The 14,759-nt window shown below is 32.3% G+C and overlaps 2 protein-coding genes across 2 annotated transcripts; both read left to right on the forward strand.

The window, feature by feature from the left end:
• Positions 1 to 2,531: 2,531 nt before the first annotated feature.
• On the forward strand, positions 2,532 to 4,364 carry LOC114713562 (anthocyanidin 3-O-glucosyltransferase 7). The gene has a single exon (XM_028898237.1). It carries the CDS (start codon positions 2,698 to 2,700, stop codon positions 4,069 to 4,071), a length of 1,374 nt encoding a protein of 457 aa, XP_028754070.1. The 5' UTR covers positions 2,532 to 2,697; the 3' UTR covers positions 4,072 to 4,364.
• Positions 4,365 to 10,220: 5,856 nt separating this feature from the next.
• On the forward strand, positions 10,221 to 12,630 carry LOC114713561 (L-type lectin-domain containing receptor kinase IX.1-like). The gene has a single exon (XM_028898236.1). The coding sequence runs from the start codon at positions 10,333 to 10,335 to the stop codon at positions 12,313 to 12,315; it is 1,983 nt and encodes a 660-aa protein (XP_028754069.1). The 5' UTR covers positions 10,221 to 10,332; the 3' UTR covers positions 12,316 to 12,630.
• Positions 12,631 to 14,759: the final 2,129 nt, after the last annotated feature.

Genomic DNA, 14,759 nt, shown 5'->3' on the forward strand with positions numbered 1-14,759 from the left:
CTTTCATGTAAGATCATCACTTATGAGTTACCCTAAAAAAGAAAAAAGGGTTGCCATGTACACAGGGATTAAGTTGTCAAAAGAACCAATGATGTACTCGATTAGACTTTTTTCTTAAATGTGAAAAATTCAAAAGAATTGTTTTTGAAATGAATCCAGTAAGGAGAGCAAAAAGAGAAATGAAATTCGTTGATTATGTATATGCAAATAGGGTTTAAATTCATTTACACACTACAAAAATTGCATATTTAACACGTCGTACTTCTTCATTAAACAGAAACGCGCCATGGAAACAGAGGCGCCGGAGATCAATCAAAGGACTTATTGACGATTACTATACTGAATATAATATCGAATATGGATTACACAATATTTGGCCCTCAAATAGTTGTGATTTTTTGGACAGTTATACAAATACTACCTTAGCTTCATAATATAAGAACTAGTCAAGGGTTCAATTTGATTATAAACATAAGACTTTAATCTATTTTGTTTTTTATTTTTTTTAAAATATTCCTATTGATTGTGCGGAGTTTTCATCAAGGAAGAATTTCAATCATCTAATGCGCATAATTGAAGAAAACATTTTTGTGATTAACACATATTTGTGACAAATAACTAATTTGACTAATTTTTTTAATTGATATCTTTAAATTAGTTGTCTAGCTTTTATATTAAGTAGAAGAGGTAGTATTGAATTTAATTTGTAGTCTTTGAAATTAATAAGATGCCTCTTACTTGCCTATACACACACACAGAGGTGTGCAAGTGGAATTGAGGGAGTCTCTTGCCCTTTTTTTCCTCTTTTTTTTTTGGCCAAAACTTATTTTTTCCCTCTTGAATTAATGAACGTTGGAAGACTGACTAGGGAAAACTCGTAGATATTTCATGGATTATTATGCTTAGAACAGAAGGTAAACTCATGATGAGTTGTATTGTTTTGACTAAGAAAGACGGTTGAGGGAACAAATTAAAGGGAACAATAATTGCATCGCAAAACTTTGTACTCCTTCGTTCTTTACTATAAAACTTAATTATTGAGTTAATCTTGATCTTAAACATAAAATATATTTCTCATATTTATCAATTTTTCTTAATGATACCTATTAATACTCCCTCAATCAAATCAAGTAGGAGAGGGAGGGATGATATTAAGGAAGATGATTATAGTGTTTTAGAAAAAACATATCATATTTCTTATAATTAATTAATTTATCTAACTTTCTTAATTTAATCAAATTAGTTAAATAAATTTTATATTAAGAACTGAAGGAGTAGATTTCAAGATCTCAAAAAAAAAATTACGATAAATCTATTCATCATACATACGTCCTCGTTCCGCGGTCTTTACTTAAGCCTCTATACGCACAAATAACTTGTCTTTGCGTAAGGGATTTCCTGCCATTCGTTGAGCAGAGTAGCATAGCATAAGAGAGAAAAAGAAAAAGGGAGAAATAGTTAAAAAAGCCTCAATACTTAAATCAAGTTTCTTATATCTACTATGTCAAGATATGTTTAAAATATCAGCATTTAATATCATTTAATTATAGACCTGCTTGAAAAATATATAAAACATACGTTTATGTGTAATTTGAGAGCTTGACATAATAGTTATAAGTAACTTAACACAGGTATTTTTCTTTTAGAAAACCTTCCATTTCATATCTTAGGAAACTGATGACATTCCAAGCTTTAGATATTATTCTGTGCTTGTCCCTTGATTAATAATCTTCTCAGTTAAAGCGACATCAGGTACAAAATTCCCAACTTTTGCACTATTATCATTAAGAAGTTTTAGCGGGCTTATGGTTTTTAACTTTTCAGAAATAAAAAGAAAGAATTACAATGAAGTCCTAAAAAAATAGTTATTAAAAATCTCAATAGCAATTTAAACAGTATGTAATGACAAGTTTTGAAATAAAAAATGACAATTTCTGAAACTTGTTATGTAATTATTTTTCTTCTTTGAGATCTCATTATAATTTTCTCCATATAACAGGTAGTGGGATTTTATCCTATATTTCGACCAACCTTCGCCAAAAAATTCTCCAGCCGCCAGTGACGGTAGGAGTTCTTTTTTTTAAAAAATTTTTTTTACATGAAAGCAATTATAAAGGAAAAAAAATTAATTCCAAAAGGGTACTCCACCTGGTCCTTCTTATAAGAGCTTGAACTTTGAATTATCTCGGTTTTTTTTTAAATAAGAACTCGTAATTGTCTGAACTTTTAACTTGTTTTTACTATTTTTGTTCTTAATTAATTTTATATATTGCATTAATTAAAATGTTTACTATATTCTCTTTCATACTTTCTTTCTCTTACTTGCCCTTATAAATAATGGCATGTTTAGAAAAAAAATTCATTTCTTACATATTTATTACTCTTAACTATTTTTTTAAATTTTGTAATTTAGTTGCCAGGGTTTTATAAAAAAGAGCGGAGGAAGTATCAATGATTTCATAAGAATTAAAACATTTGGTGGAACCAGTTGTAGGATACCCACATTTAAGGGATAATTAAATATGTCTTTCTCCCTAAACATATCCTCGCGATCCTTGCCCTTCTCCCTATACATATCCTCGCTATCCTCGCCCTACCGTCCTTCTATGCTAGATATACAGATCATAAAAGCTCCCAAATTAAACTGTGTGTGTGTGTGGTTGGGCATATATCTTCGTTTCTTGTGGCTTGCTAAACATGGCGACTCCATTATGTGATGAGAATAAACACGTTGTTGTGATTGCCTTCCCCTTTGGAAGTCACCCTCTGGCTCTTCTGAACCAGACCATCAGATTAGCTTCTGCTGCTTCAAATGTCACTTTCTCTTTCATCAGCACTGCGAAATCCAACCAATCTCTCTTCTCCGACCAACCAAACATCCCACACAACATCAAACCCTACAATGTGTCTGATGGAGTTCCAGAGGATCACGCGCCAGGCAAGTTCGCGCCTGTTCCAGTACTGGTGGACTTGTTTCTTCAGGCCAGTCTCGAGAACCTTGAACAGGCGATAGATTTGGCAGTGAAAAGCACAAACCTGAGAGTCACCTGCATTTTTTCTGACACTTTTGTGAGTGCTCCTTCTCTTTCTTTGTCTCATAAACTCAATGTCCCTTGGGTTGCTTGTTGGCCTTCACTTTCAATTTCAGTATCTCCTCATTTCTACACTCACTTAATACGCCAAAAGTTCAGTGATTCTCATGAACCAGACAAAAGCACATCCTTGGATTTCCTTCCTGGGTTGTCCCACTTGAGAGTTGAGGACTTACCACACGATGTGTTACTCAAACCTGGCGAAGAACATAAAGAGACAGTATTTAGTAAAATACTAGCTTCTACGGGACAACTTCTGCCTCAAGCAAGAGCACTGGTTCTGTTTTTCTACGAGGAATTAGATCCTCCACTCTTTGTTCAAGACATGGAGTCCAAGTTAAAGTCACTGCTTTACGTTGGTCCTCCATTGTCACAATCTCACACAGATACCCATGGTTGCTTGCCGTGGTTGGATCAGCATGGTTCTAGATCAGTGGCTTATCTTAGCTTTGGAACTGTTGTTCCCGTTCCCCATCATGAGCTTCTACAAGTTTCAGAGGCACTTGAAGCTAGTGAGCTTCCATTTCTATGGTCTTTAAGGGATGATCAGAAGAGTCTTTTGCCAGATGGGTTTGTTGAGAGGACAAGAAAAAGAGGGAAAATAGTACCCTGGGTTCCTCAGACACAGGTTTTAGCACATGAGTCTGTGGGAGTTTTTGTGACTCATTGTGGAAGTAACTCAGTGATTGAGAGTATGGCCAAAGGAATACCGATGATTTGTAGGCCTTTCTTTGGAGATCATGGAATGGCTGCAAGAACAGTGGCGGAATTGTGGAAGATTGGGGTTAAACTAGAAGGTGGGGTTTTCACCAAAACTGGACTGATTCAAAGCTTGAATCTGGTTTTGGTTGAGGAAGAAGGTAAGAAAATCAGAGAAAATGCCTTGAAGATGAAAAAGACGATGCAAATTGCTTCTGGGGCAGACGGGAAAGCTGCACAAGATTTTAAGACTGTGGTAGATATAATTAGTTGTTCATAAATTGTCAAGTCTCTTTCCATCTGGAAGAAATAATAATGAAGGGGCCATGCTAGTTAATTACTTCCTTATGATTCAGTTCATTTAATGTCATTTTTTTTTCCAACAAGTTTCTGTTTTTCTTCTGTGTGGGATTGAGTGAGGGGTCATGATCATGAGATTTTTTTTACTCTCCAAGATTAAGTGGAACATTAATATCGCAGGTGATTGTTCATTGTTTTAGGAGTTCTCGGATCTGTTCTTTTTATTCGAAATTGTAATATATACTTGGAAAATTTTTCTGATGCTTCTATTTAGTGGATGTTTGCGACTTTTTTCTTTTGAAAATAAGGCATTAGTTAAAATAAAATAAGAAAAAACAATAATTAAGTATATCCTTAAGAATGTTGAATTATTTGAGATTGGGAAGTTACATTCACAAGTTATAAAATCACATATATCTGTAAATCAACCTATTAACAAGGCTATGTAGATATAGATGCTTTAGGGAAAAGGATGAGAGGTTGAGCTATTGAAATTAAATCTCTTATATATCATTAATAAAAAAAATCTATTATATGAGTTCTTTTCTGCAGTTCATAGTTTTTCAAACCTTCAGTTTGCTCAACACATTTCAGCATGGTTAGAAAAATAGGGGGGAAAAAAAGCGTATTCTTTTTATGTATTTTAAAATTACTATCAATCTCATGTATCGCATCCATGGGAGAGAAGGGTATACACCTCGTTATTGAGATGTGTGCGTGTATCAATCACAAAATAATTACATGATGAATGTATAAATTTCTACCATAAAATGAAAAGACAACTCCAAGCTTAGCTTTTTCTTAGCGCTCCACCAATAAAAAAACAACAGAGGTAGGTCCAACTTAACGGTGTTGTTATTTTTGCCCCATTTTAAAAAGTTTACATATATTTTTACATTCAAATAAATTTTACAGAGATTAGTCCAACTTAATTTTGTGTTATTTGTTATTAAAATTATACCTTAATCCTATATAATATGTCAAACTGTTTGGTTTAATTGATACTAAAAAGCTTTTTAAGTCTTGGTTTAAGAAAGAAGCTATGAGTTTAATCTTATGTGAATATGATAGATGCGTGTTTATGGTTTCTTCTTTGTTGCTCAAAAGAATTGAGGAAAATGATCCTCTTTTATGCTTTAAGTTTCTATTAATTAAGTAAATAGAACGAAAAAGCGAATGAAATAAATAAAACAAAAACAAGTAAAAAAATTGAAAAACTGAGATGATAACAATGAAAAAAATAATTTATATATAGCACCCTACCAAGTATAAATAAGAAAATATAAAAGACTAATTTAAAGTGTTAATCCCACATCTACTAAGATAGTCTATTTTATCAAGATAAAACAAATAGACAAACCAAATCAAACAGAATCTCGTGATTCCATCCGTACTCTTCTCCTGTGGTGGAGGCTTCACCACGTTAATCAATTTCTGTTCATATTTATTTCTTGTTTCCTTCTGACACATCATTTAATGCAAAGATCTAACGGTGTGTTTGGATGAAACCAAACAGTAGTTTGAAAAAGTGATTTTGGAGAATAAATTCTGGAAAGAATAGATTTTATAAAAAAGTGATTTTGAGAAGTGAGAGTGTTTGGATAGTTGTTATCAGAAGTACTTTTTATATATACAAATTACTAAAAAAAAGACATAAGTTTATGATAATTACATAAAAAATAAATTTTATGATATATTTTAATTTGAAGAAATAAAATTATTAATAATATATTTTTTATTAACATAATTAATAATACATAAGATAATATAATTAATAAATAATTAATATGTATATATATTTATAAAATATAAGATTAAATATGTTTATAAAAAAAATGTTTATAAAAAAAAAACAAGATATATATCCTATAAGCTCTCACACTCTCCCTTTTTTCTCCAAAAGCAAGAATTTTTTGCTTTTTCCAAAACCATGGTTTTGGTTTTTGGGTGGGTGTTTGGATGATTTATTCTCCAAACCATAGTTTGGGTGGGATGTCACCCAAACACAGCCTAAATCATTAAGTCGTGGGTGGGACCTCTTCCTCTCTAATGTGGAGTGGAGGTTATGATCAAAGGCACTTAAGACATGTAAACTATCTATCTCCGTAGGTGAGAACTTAATTGAGAAGCAATATATATGTATATCATCAGAATAATTCAATTCAATTTTATTAGTAATATCTTGAAAGGGATGCTCATCATAAATTGCCTCATTTCTTCTTCTTTATTTCTTTTTTTGTTTTTTTTTTGGAGATTTGGATGATGGCATGGAGCCTGACGGAACAAGCTCCTAGAGCCACCATGGGCACATCTTGTCCCTATACCACTAGATTACCGGTACCACTAGATTAAGGAAGAGTTTGAGTGAAAACAAAATTATAATTTTAAAAATAATTTCACAATATGCGAAATAAATATATAAGAAAAAGTTTGTCTTGATTAACATAAAAACAGTTTTTAAAAGTGCTTCTTGTTTCACCTAAACACTGTCTGAATACTTCTAGGCTAAGAGGGTGTTTGGGTGATTGCCCAAACTATGATTTGGGAAACCAAACCATCGTTTGTAGAAAAAATTACCCAAACACCCATATGAAATTAGTAATCATGGTTTTGGTTTCAAAATCATAGTTTTGTGAGAAGCTTTTTGAATATGCTTTTGGGAAAATGATGGGAGAGTGTCAAATGGTTTGTTTTCAGATATGAGATTTGTTTTTTTGACCAGACACATATACCTCTCAATTATTCATTTCTCTTCCGCCTTCGGTCCTTTGCTCCTGGCAAATTAATATTTTTCTATCAGAAAAAAATCATTTTTATAAAAATATTTAATTTTATAATTTATAAATATATATACACATATTAATTAATTATTAATTATATTATCTTATATATTATTAATTATGTTAGTAAAAATTATTTTATTGACAATTTTATTTTTTCAAATTAAAATATATTATAAAATATATCCTTTATATAATTATAATATTAACTTATACCCTTTTTAGTAATTTATACATGTAAAAAATGCTTCTGATAACAATTATCCAAACACTCTCATTTGATCAGAATCATTTTTTCACAAAATATATTCGTCGCAAAATTTATTTTTCTTAGAACCTATTTTTCAAAAACTATTTTTTAAATTATAGTTTGGTTTCATCTCAATACTTCTTAAATTGCCGTATTTATGGTTATCCAACTGAGAGGTCGTTTGCACAATCAATGAACACATGGTGTGTGAACTTTAAGAGCAGTGATGTGAAATTAATTAACATCAGATTTTGCAGATAGAAACAACTATGCAGTGATGGCATCCAGACAAAATGTCCTCTCCTTTCCAAAGAAATGTAAACATTACAGCGGATATCCCATGTCTTTTATAGTAACCCAATTTTTCAGTTTTTTTTTTTTGGGAGAATTATTACAAGGTCCCAAGCAAGTGAGCATTTTAAATGTGTTGTCATTTCCTGTTTCATTCGGACCTAACAATAATTCCTCCTATTTTTTATTTTAATCATTAGCTAAAATTATAGATGTTTTGATATATAATTACTGTGATTGAACTGCGCGGTTTTGTATTTTTTTAAAAAAAAATAGTCCAAAATTGTGTAGTTTTGATTTATTTTCTCTGAGAAATCATTAAAAAAAAATGCAAAATCAAAACAGTTCTTAGCAAGGTTTGAAGTTATCATTACAATATATATATATATATAGTAGCTACAGGTTAATTAATAAAGCCATTAAATTAAATCATAGGGAGCATCCTAAATAGTTTACGTAATTAGTTTAGCATATACGGAAAAATTACCGAGGACACGCGTACAATTATCTATCATATATATATATATTTTTTGGCCGAAGATCTATCATATATTTGAAATCAAGATTTTACTAAGAAAAAACTATCAAATCCATGGAAAATTCTTTCTAGTTGTACCTCAATTACGTCTTTTTCAAAAAAGCTGGATCTTGAATTGAGTTTTACATTTTCGGATTGATCGATCTCTTGCTTTAAAAGGTTAAAACAGCGTAAACCACACACACACACACACACACACGGCTCATCTTTTGTGTTTCTTACACACACACACACACACACTCATTTGGCTCATCTTTTGTGTTTCTTTGAGGTTGGGTTATTTTATTATTAATTAACACATTCTATACATTTTCCCCATCTTCTACATTTGCTCTTCATTATTTTTCAAAAAAAGAGATGTATAAAGGAATACATAATTAGCCCTACTGTTTAAATTGTTGATGTTATATTATACTGCCTGTGTTATTTAACATAATACTTCATTTAATTTTTATTTTAGTTTTAAATATAAGACCGCAATCTACTTTATTTCTAATATGTATTTATTTTTTTAAGATAATCCTTTTAATAATGATAGTTCTAGCCAATAAATTTGATTAGCAAAGATATTTTAGGAAAGATGATACATATTTATTACAAATAAGTAACGTAATTTATTTTCTTAATTTACTTAAATTAGTTAACTAGTTCTCATATGTAGGAGTGGAGATAGTATCGCCTATCTAGATGCTATTATGTGTTCCCGCCATTATTTTCTGTAATCTTATAGTCTGAATCTTATTTTCTGTATTTTTGTTAAAAGACCTTACTAATGAACACGCAAGAAAAAGCTTAAGTCCTCTCCTTTCTATTGGTGGGCAAGACGATCCACCCTAAACTAAAATACAGGTTACTTGCTCGGTAAATACTGCGAAATTTCATATACTGGTCAAAATCCCTCGCTGCTATTATATTTTCCTTATAAGGCATTTTTTGTGTTACCCAGTGAAGGTTTACCTTTTTTTTGTTAGGTTTATTTAGTCTAAATCCACAAAAGTTAACAAATACGCAGGCTAATTATTTAAAATAATAAGCTCGAAATATACAGGAAATATTCATAAAGAAAGTTTGATAAAAAGAATTATATTCGTGTACCTAGATGATTCCTAAAGCTTGTATTATCCTTCAAAATGCCAGAACTTCTCTGCGCCTCTCTCGTTTTCTCTTTCTCTAATTCTCTCTCTTTCTCTCCTTCTCTCCTTCTCTCATGCACTCTCGCCTTCTGCCTCCTACTCTCTTTTATTCTACAATTCCAACCACCTGTTGCAAAATTTTCCTCCTTGTATTAACTCTCCTTCCCCTAAGTCTTCCTTCTCTCTCCCAAAGTCTTCCTTCATGCCAATTTTTTCCACACGTTTGCCCATTTTCTACTCTTCCAAATTTTCAACCCTCAAGTTTCAACTTTCCACTGAAAGTTGGTGGAAAGTTGACTCTTATCTATTTTTTTAATAATAGGATATTACATCCCGGCCCGTCCCGGACCGGGACGGGATAGATCTGGGACGGGACCGGGACGTCCCAAATTTTTTTTATTTTTTAATTTTTTTTAATAAATCCGATTTTTCTTAATTATTTTTTTTGGGTTTAAACCTTATAAAAACATGTTTTTATTTTTTTTTATTTGTTTGGGCGCTCTTAAATAAAAGCTCAAAATATTACATATAATAGTTATTAAAAACTCTGAACAAAAGCTTTTAACACAATAAAAATTTGCTAAAAATTTGAATCATCAATAATCTCAAATTATTAACAAATATAAAAACTCTAAATAAATATATCCATAGTTCCATACAATAGTCTCAAATCTTAAAAAAATATGAAAAAAAATGATATTATATAAATATGATAAAAATTAAAAAAAAAAAGGAATAGGGACGAGACTAGGATGGATGACCCCGTCTCGTGTCTCGTCCCGAAAAATTTTGGAACAAATCCGTCCCGTCGCAATAAGACCGGGACCGGAACGGGCTGATCGGGACAGGCCGGCCTTGAACACCCCTAATAATAATAATAATGATAATGAGGAGGAGAACAAGTTGTCATACTCTATACGTCTTCCCAAATCTCGAAGAACTTTCCAAAAAGGACAGCGAGAAAGACCTCATTTGTTTATGTCCACTTGCCTATGCTATGTATATGTCGTTTTATGACTTCCAGGTTCAGATTCAATGCATGGCCTCTCGCAAATGGTCAGTCTATTAGTCTTAATATTTAAAAAATGAAAAACCTGTGGATGCAGAGAATGGTAGACATTGGTAGGCTAAGGAAAAAAACCCATAATTTCCTTAGTCATGTCTTGGACTCTATAATCATCTCACCTCCTATCCAACTTTTAGTAGAATAAGGTTTCTCAAACAAATCAGAATTTTCGTTTTTCTTGTAATGACGATGAAGATGCTATCTTCAATAATTTTCTTCCTCTTGATCATCCCTCATGCATTTTCCATATCCTTCAACTTCTCTAGTTTTAGTCCAAATGATGAAAACATATCGTACGAGGGATCATCTTACCCAGCACCACCATCCATCCAGTTAACAAGAAACCAGCAAGACCAATCCCTGAGGGCTAATGTTGGTCGAGCCACATATTACCAACCAATGCGTTTATGGGATAGAGCCACTGGGAAGCTCACAGACTTCAGAACCCGTTTCACTTTTGTGATTCGTTCAAAGCCGAAAGTGCGTGGAGGTGGGTTGGCTTTCTTCTTAGCCCCTGCTGGTTCAAAGCTTCCCAATGTCACAAAAGGAGGCTCTATGGGTCTGACTCTCGATGACCAGCCATTAAATTCAACAGACAATCCGTTTGTTGCTGTGGAATTTGATATCTTTAAGAATGATTGGGATCCTCCGAAGGAACACGTTGGTGTCAATATCAATTCCATGAGATCTGTTAATAACTTGACGTGGTTGGCTGATATCAATGAAGGGAGAACTAATGAGGTTTTCATTAGTTACAGCACAAATACACAAAATCTAAGCATTTCCTTCACTGGCTTTGTTAATGGTACTATTGTGCAGCAACATCTTTATCAGATCGTCGATATGAGAAAGTATCTACCTGAATGGGTTACTTTTGGCTTCTCAGCTTCCACTGGAAATACTTCAGCAATACGTAAGATCAACTCATGGAGTTTCTTATCGAATAATGATGATTCGAATACTCCAAATGAGTTCTCAGAAACACCTTTTAACCCGAGCCAGAGCCCGAAGAGTAGAAAGAACAGGACAAAACTTGGAGTTGGATTAGGCGTTGGAGTGTTTATTTTAATTTGTGTGTTTAGTTTGGTTTTTGTAGGCTTGAAGAAGAAGAGAAGGAAGATGGAAGAGGATGATCATGAGTTTGATAAGCAAATGTATGACAGCTTTGGAAGAGGAATAGGACCAAAGGAGTACTCATATGCTGATCTAGCAAGTGCTACAAATTATTTTGAAGATGCACAGAAGTTAGGACAAGGAGGATTTGGGGAGGTTTATAGAGGTTTCCTCAAAGATTCAAACACCTGCATAGCCATAAAGAGAATATCAGAGGGCTCTAAACAAGGAATGAAGGAGTTTGCTTCAGAAGTAAGAATTATTAGTCAACTACGGCATCGAAATTTGGTGCAACTACTTGGTTGGTGTCATAAAGGGAAAGAACTATTGTTGGTTTATGAGTATATGCCAAATGGAAGTTTAGATTTTCATCTCTTCAAGGATCAAAGTTTGCTAAGATGGTCGGAAAGATTCAAAATAGCTCAAGGCTTGGCCTCTGCATTGTTATACCTGCATGAAGGATGGGAACGATGTGTTGTACATAGGGACATAAAGTCAAGCAATATCATGCTAGATTCTAACTTCAATGCAAAACTTGGAGATTTTGGTTTGGCCAGACTTGTAGACCACACGAAAAGTTCACCAACCACAGCTTTGGCAGGAACTATGGGCTATATGGCTCCTGAATGTCTTATTATTGGGAGGGCAAGCAAAGAATCCGATATGTATAGTTTTGGAATTGTTGCTTTGGAGATAGCTAGTGGAAGAAAGTGCATAAACCACAATGCTCCAGAAAATGAAATAAACGTGGTGAATTGGGTATGGGAACTATATGGAAGTGGGAGAATTCTTGAAGCAGTCGATCCAAGACTCCAAGGAGATTTTGACCATGATCAAATCAAATGTTTGATGATTGTTGGGCTATGGTGTGCTCATCCTGATCATAAGCATAGGCCTTCCATAAGGCAAGCGATGAATGTGCTTAACTTTGAAGTTCCATTTCCTAGTCTTCCATTAAGCTATCCAGAACTCACATATCATGAACTTCCTCCAGTGGGATCATCATCTTCAATTCCATCCACCACCAATGCTTCAGAGGTTAGTCAAAACTAGAACTCAACATTTAGTTCCAACACAAACTCCTCTGGTTTCACTGCAACTTCACTCTGAATTTGTGAATGTTGTTCGCTTTCCTAATGTGTGAATCACATATTTTGGATGCGATTTGCAACAGTCTGAAAAGTAAAATGTTAGCACTGGACTTGTTTTTCTTAAATAGATTTTCAAAGGAAGATTTTAAACTATTACTTGTAAAATTTGTAATTTTGGAAGAAGAGAAACTTTGTTATGGTATTGTTCATTGTACTTATTGCAGTTGAGACAGAGAAACAAATATGGATCAACGTGTAATTTTTCGTTTCAAATGTGTTTCACGTGCTTGCATCAAACACAAACTTTCTTTCCTAAATTCTACACATCTCACTGAATGTGAAAGGCAATGCCGCATGAATAATCCTTTAAACCTGCTTGTATTGTAAACTAAATAAGGAGCATATTTGAGGTCTCCGCTTTCCCATGGCATTCCATCTCCTCTAAGAAATACACTACATGTACTATTTATAATTTGAAAATGCTGCAAATTCTTATATGATCATTATATACTACTTCCAATTCTTAATATAAGAGCTAATTGTCAAATTAGAGTAGACTAAGTTTGTTGGGCTCCTTTCCTAGTGACGATTCGAATATTGATTCATCATATTATGAGAACTTAGCCTTTTTTATTAGACCAGCCTCTCATTAGTTCTTCCTTCATTTCTCTTGTACCAAACGGAGAGAACTCATCTGGACTCAAAGTCATCTTAGATCAACCTTAGAACTCAAAGCGTGGCCCAATATCACCCCACATGACCCAACAAGCAACCCAACATGGCCCAGGGATATTACCCATAACAATTTAAGCCCCAAGACTCCCCTTCTACACCCAAAGTGCGTCCGAACTAAAGAAACTTCCATGTACAATTGGTCTGAAAATGTAGTCTTCTAACTGTAATAAGTTTATCAACACAGACACACATATATTCTATAAAAATATTTGAACTCCAAATTCAATCAAAACTCCAACAAATAAAAAGTGAATACTAATGAAACTAAACTGTTGCCCTTGTGTTCGCACAGAATTTGAAAATAGTCACTCTCTCTATTCAAGAATCATGAATATTACTCTTTTCTATAGATTTTATATTATATATTATTAATAATAAGTCCTTTAGAGTTGGGTTAGAACCAATACCGTTACTCCCTTTTAATGTATTTGCTGGACTAATTAATATGGACCATATATATACAGTGATTATGTATATCCAAAAATACATGAAATTCGTACCTAACTTCTGCCATTAAATTGATTACCAGCAAAATTTCGTAAATTAGCAATAGAAAGTTTCATTGCTAATGTTTTTTTTTTTGGTAGTGTTGAACGTAGCTCTTGCAAGCCAAAAGTACTTTTGAGACTGGGAGATTACTATATATAATAACAACAAGTATTATTTTATTAGACTGGGAGATTACGGAGGTGTTTGGATAAAACTAAATCATGGTTTGGAGAATAGTTTCTAGAAAATAGATTTTGGGAGAATAGATTTTGTAAAAAAAATAATTCTGATAAAGTGAGAGTGTTTGAATAGTTTTTATCAAAAGCACTTTTCATGTGTGTAAATTATTCAAAAGAATATAAGTTAATATGATAATTACATAAAAGATATATTTTATATTATATTTTAATTTGAAGGAATAAAATTGTTAATAATATATTTTTTACCAACATAATTAATAATATATAAGATAATGTAATTAATAAATAATTAATATGTGTATATATATTTATAAAATATAAGATTAAATATGTTTATAGAAAAATAATTAAGGGGTGTTAAAGTCATAATACCTTTAGGATCTCTTCTGACAGGCACAATCATAGTCTCTAATTTGAATCAGAAGCAGAATGAATTTACTTCTTCTAAAACCATGATTTTGAGCCTAAAACCATGGTTTTGACCCAAAATCGTGGTTTGCTGATTTTTCCCTTTGTTTGGCAAATTTTTGATCCAAACCATAATATGGGTTCCAAAAATCATGGTTTTGGCCATTTGCCAAACATGCTTTGTCATATTGAATTGAATGGGAGGTTTTGAAACTTGAAATGGATGACATAAACATAAACGAAGAGCGGAAGAGGAGGAAATGAGGGATTTTGAAATTCGAAATGTGTGATGAAGAGGGAATGAAGGATTTTGAATTACTCATTTGATTCTATTTATAAAATACTTTTAACATATTTCACATAGATAAAAAAAAAATCTAAAACTGCATTAACTATTTATTAAAATATAATAACTTTCTAACTTTACCCTTATTTAATATATACACATTTATAAAAAAACTATCTATACTATAATAATTGAAAGATAATATAGTATATTCATTGTAAAAATTTAATGAAGTAACTTATAAATATGACTAAAAAATTTTTTCTTTCTGTCTTATAAATAGGACTA

Source organism: Neltuma alba, unplaced genomic scaffold, assembly GCF_004799145.2.
Source record: "Neltuma alba isolate B1F8T4 unplaced genomic scaffold, ASM479914v2 tig00011435_pilon, whole genome shotgun sequence".
NCBI lineage: Eukaryota > Viridiplantae > Streptophyta > Magnoliopsida > Fabales > Fabaceae > Neltuma > Neltuma alba.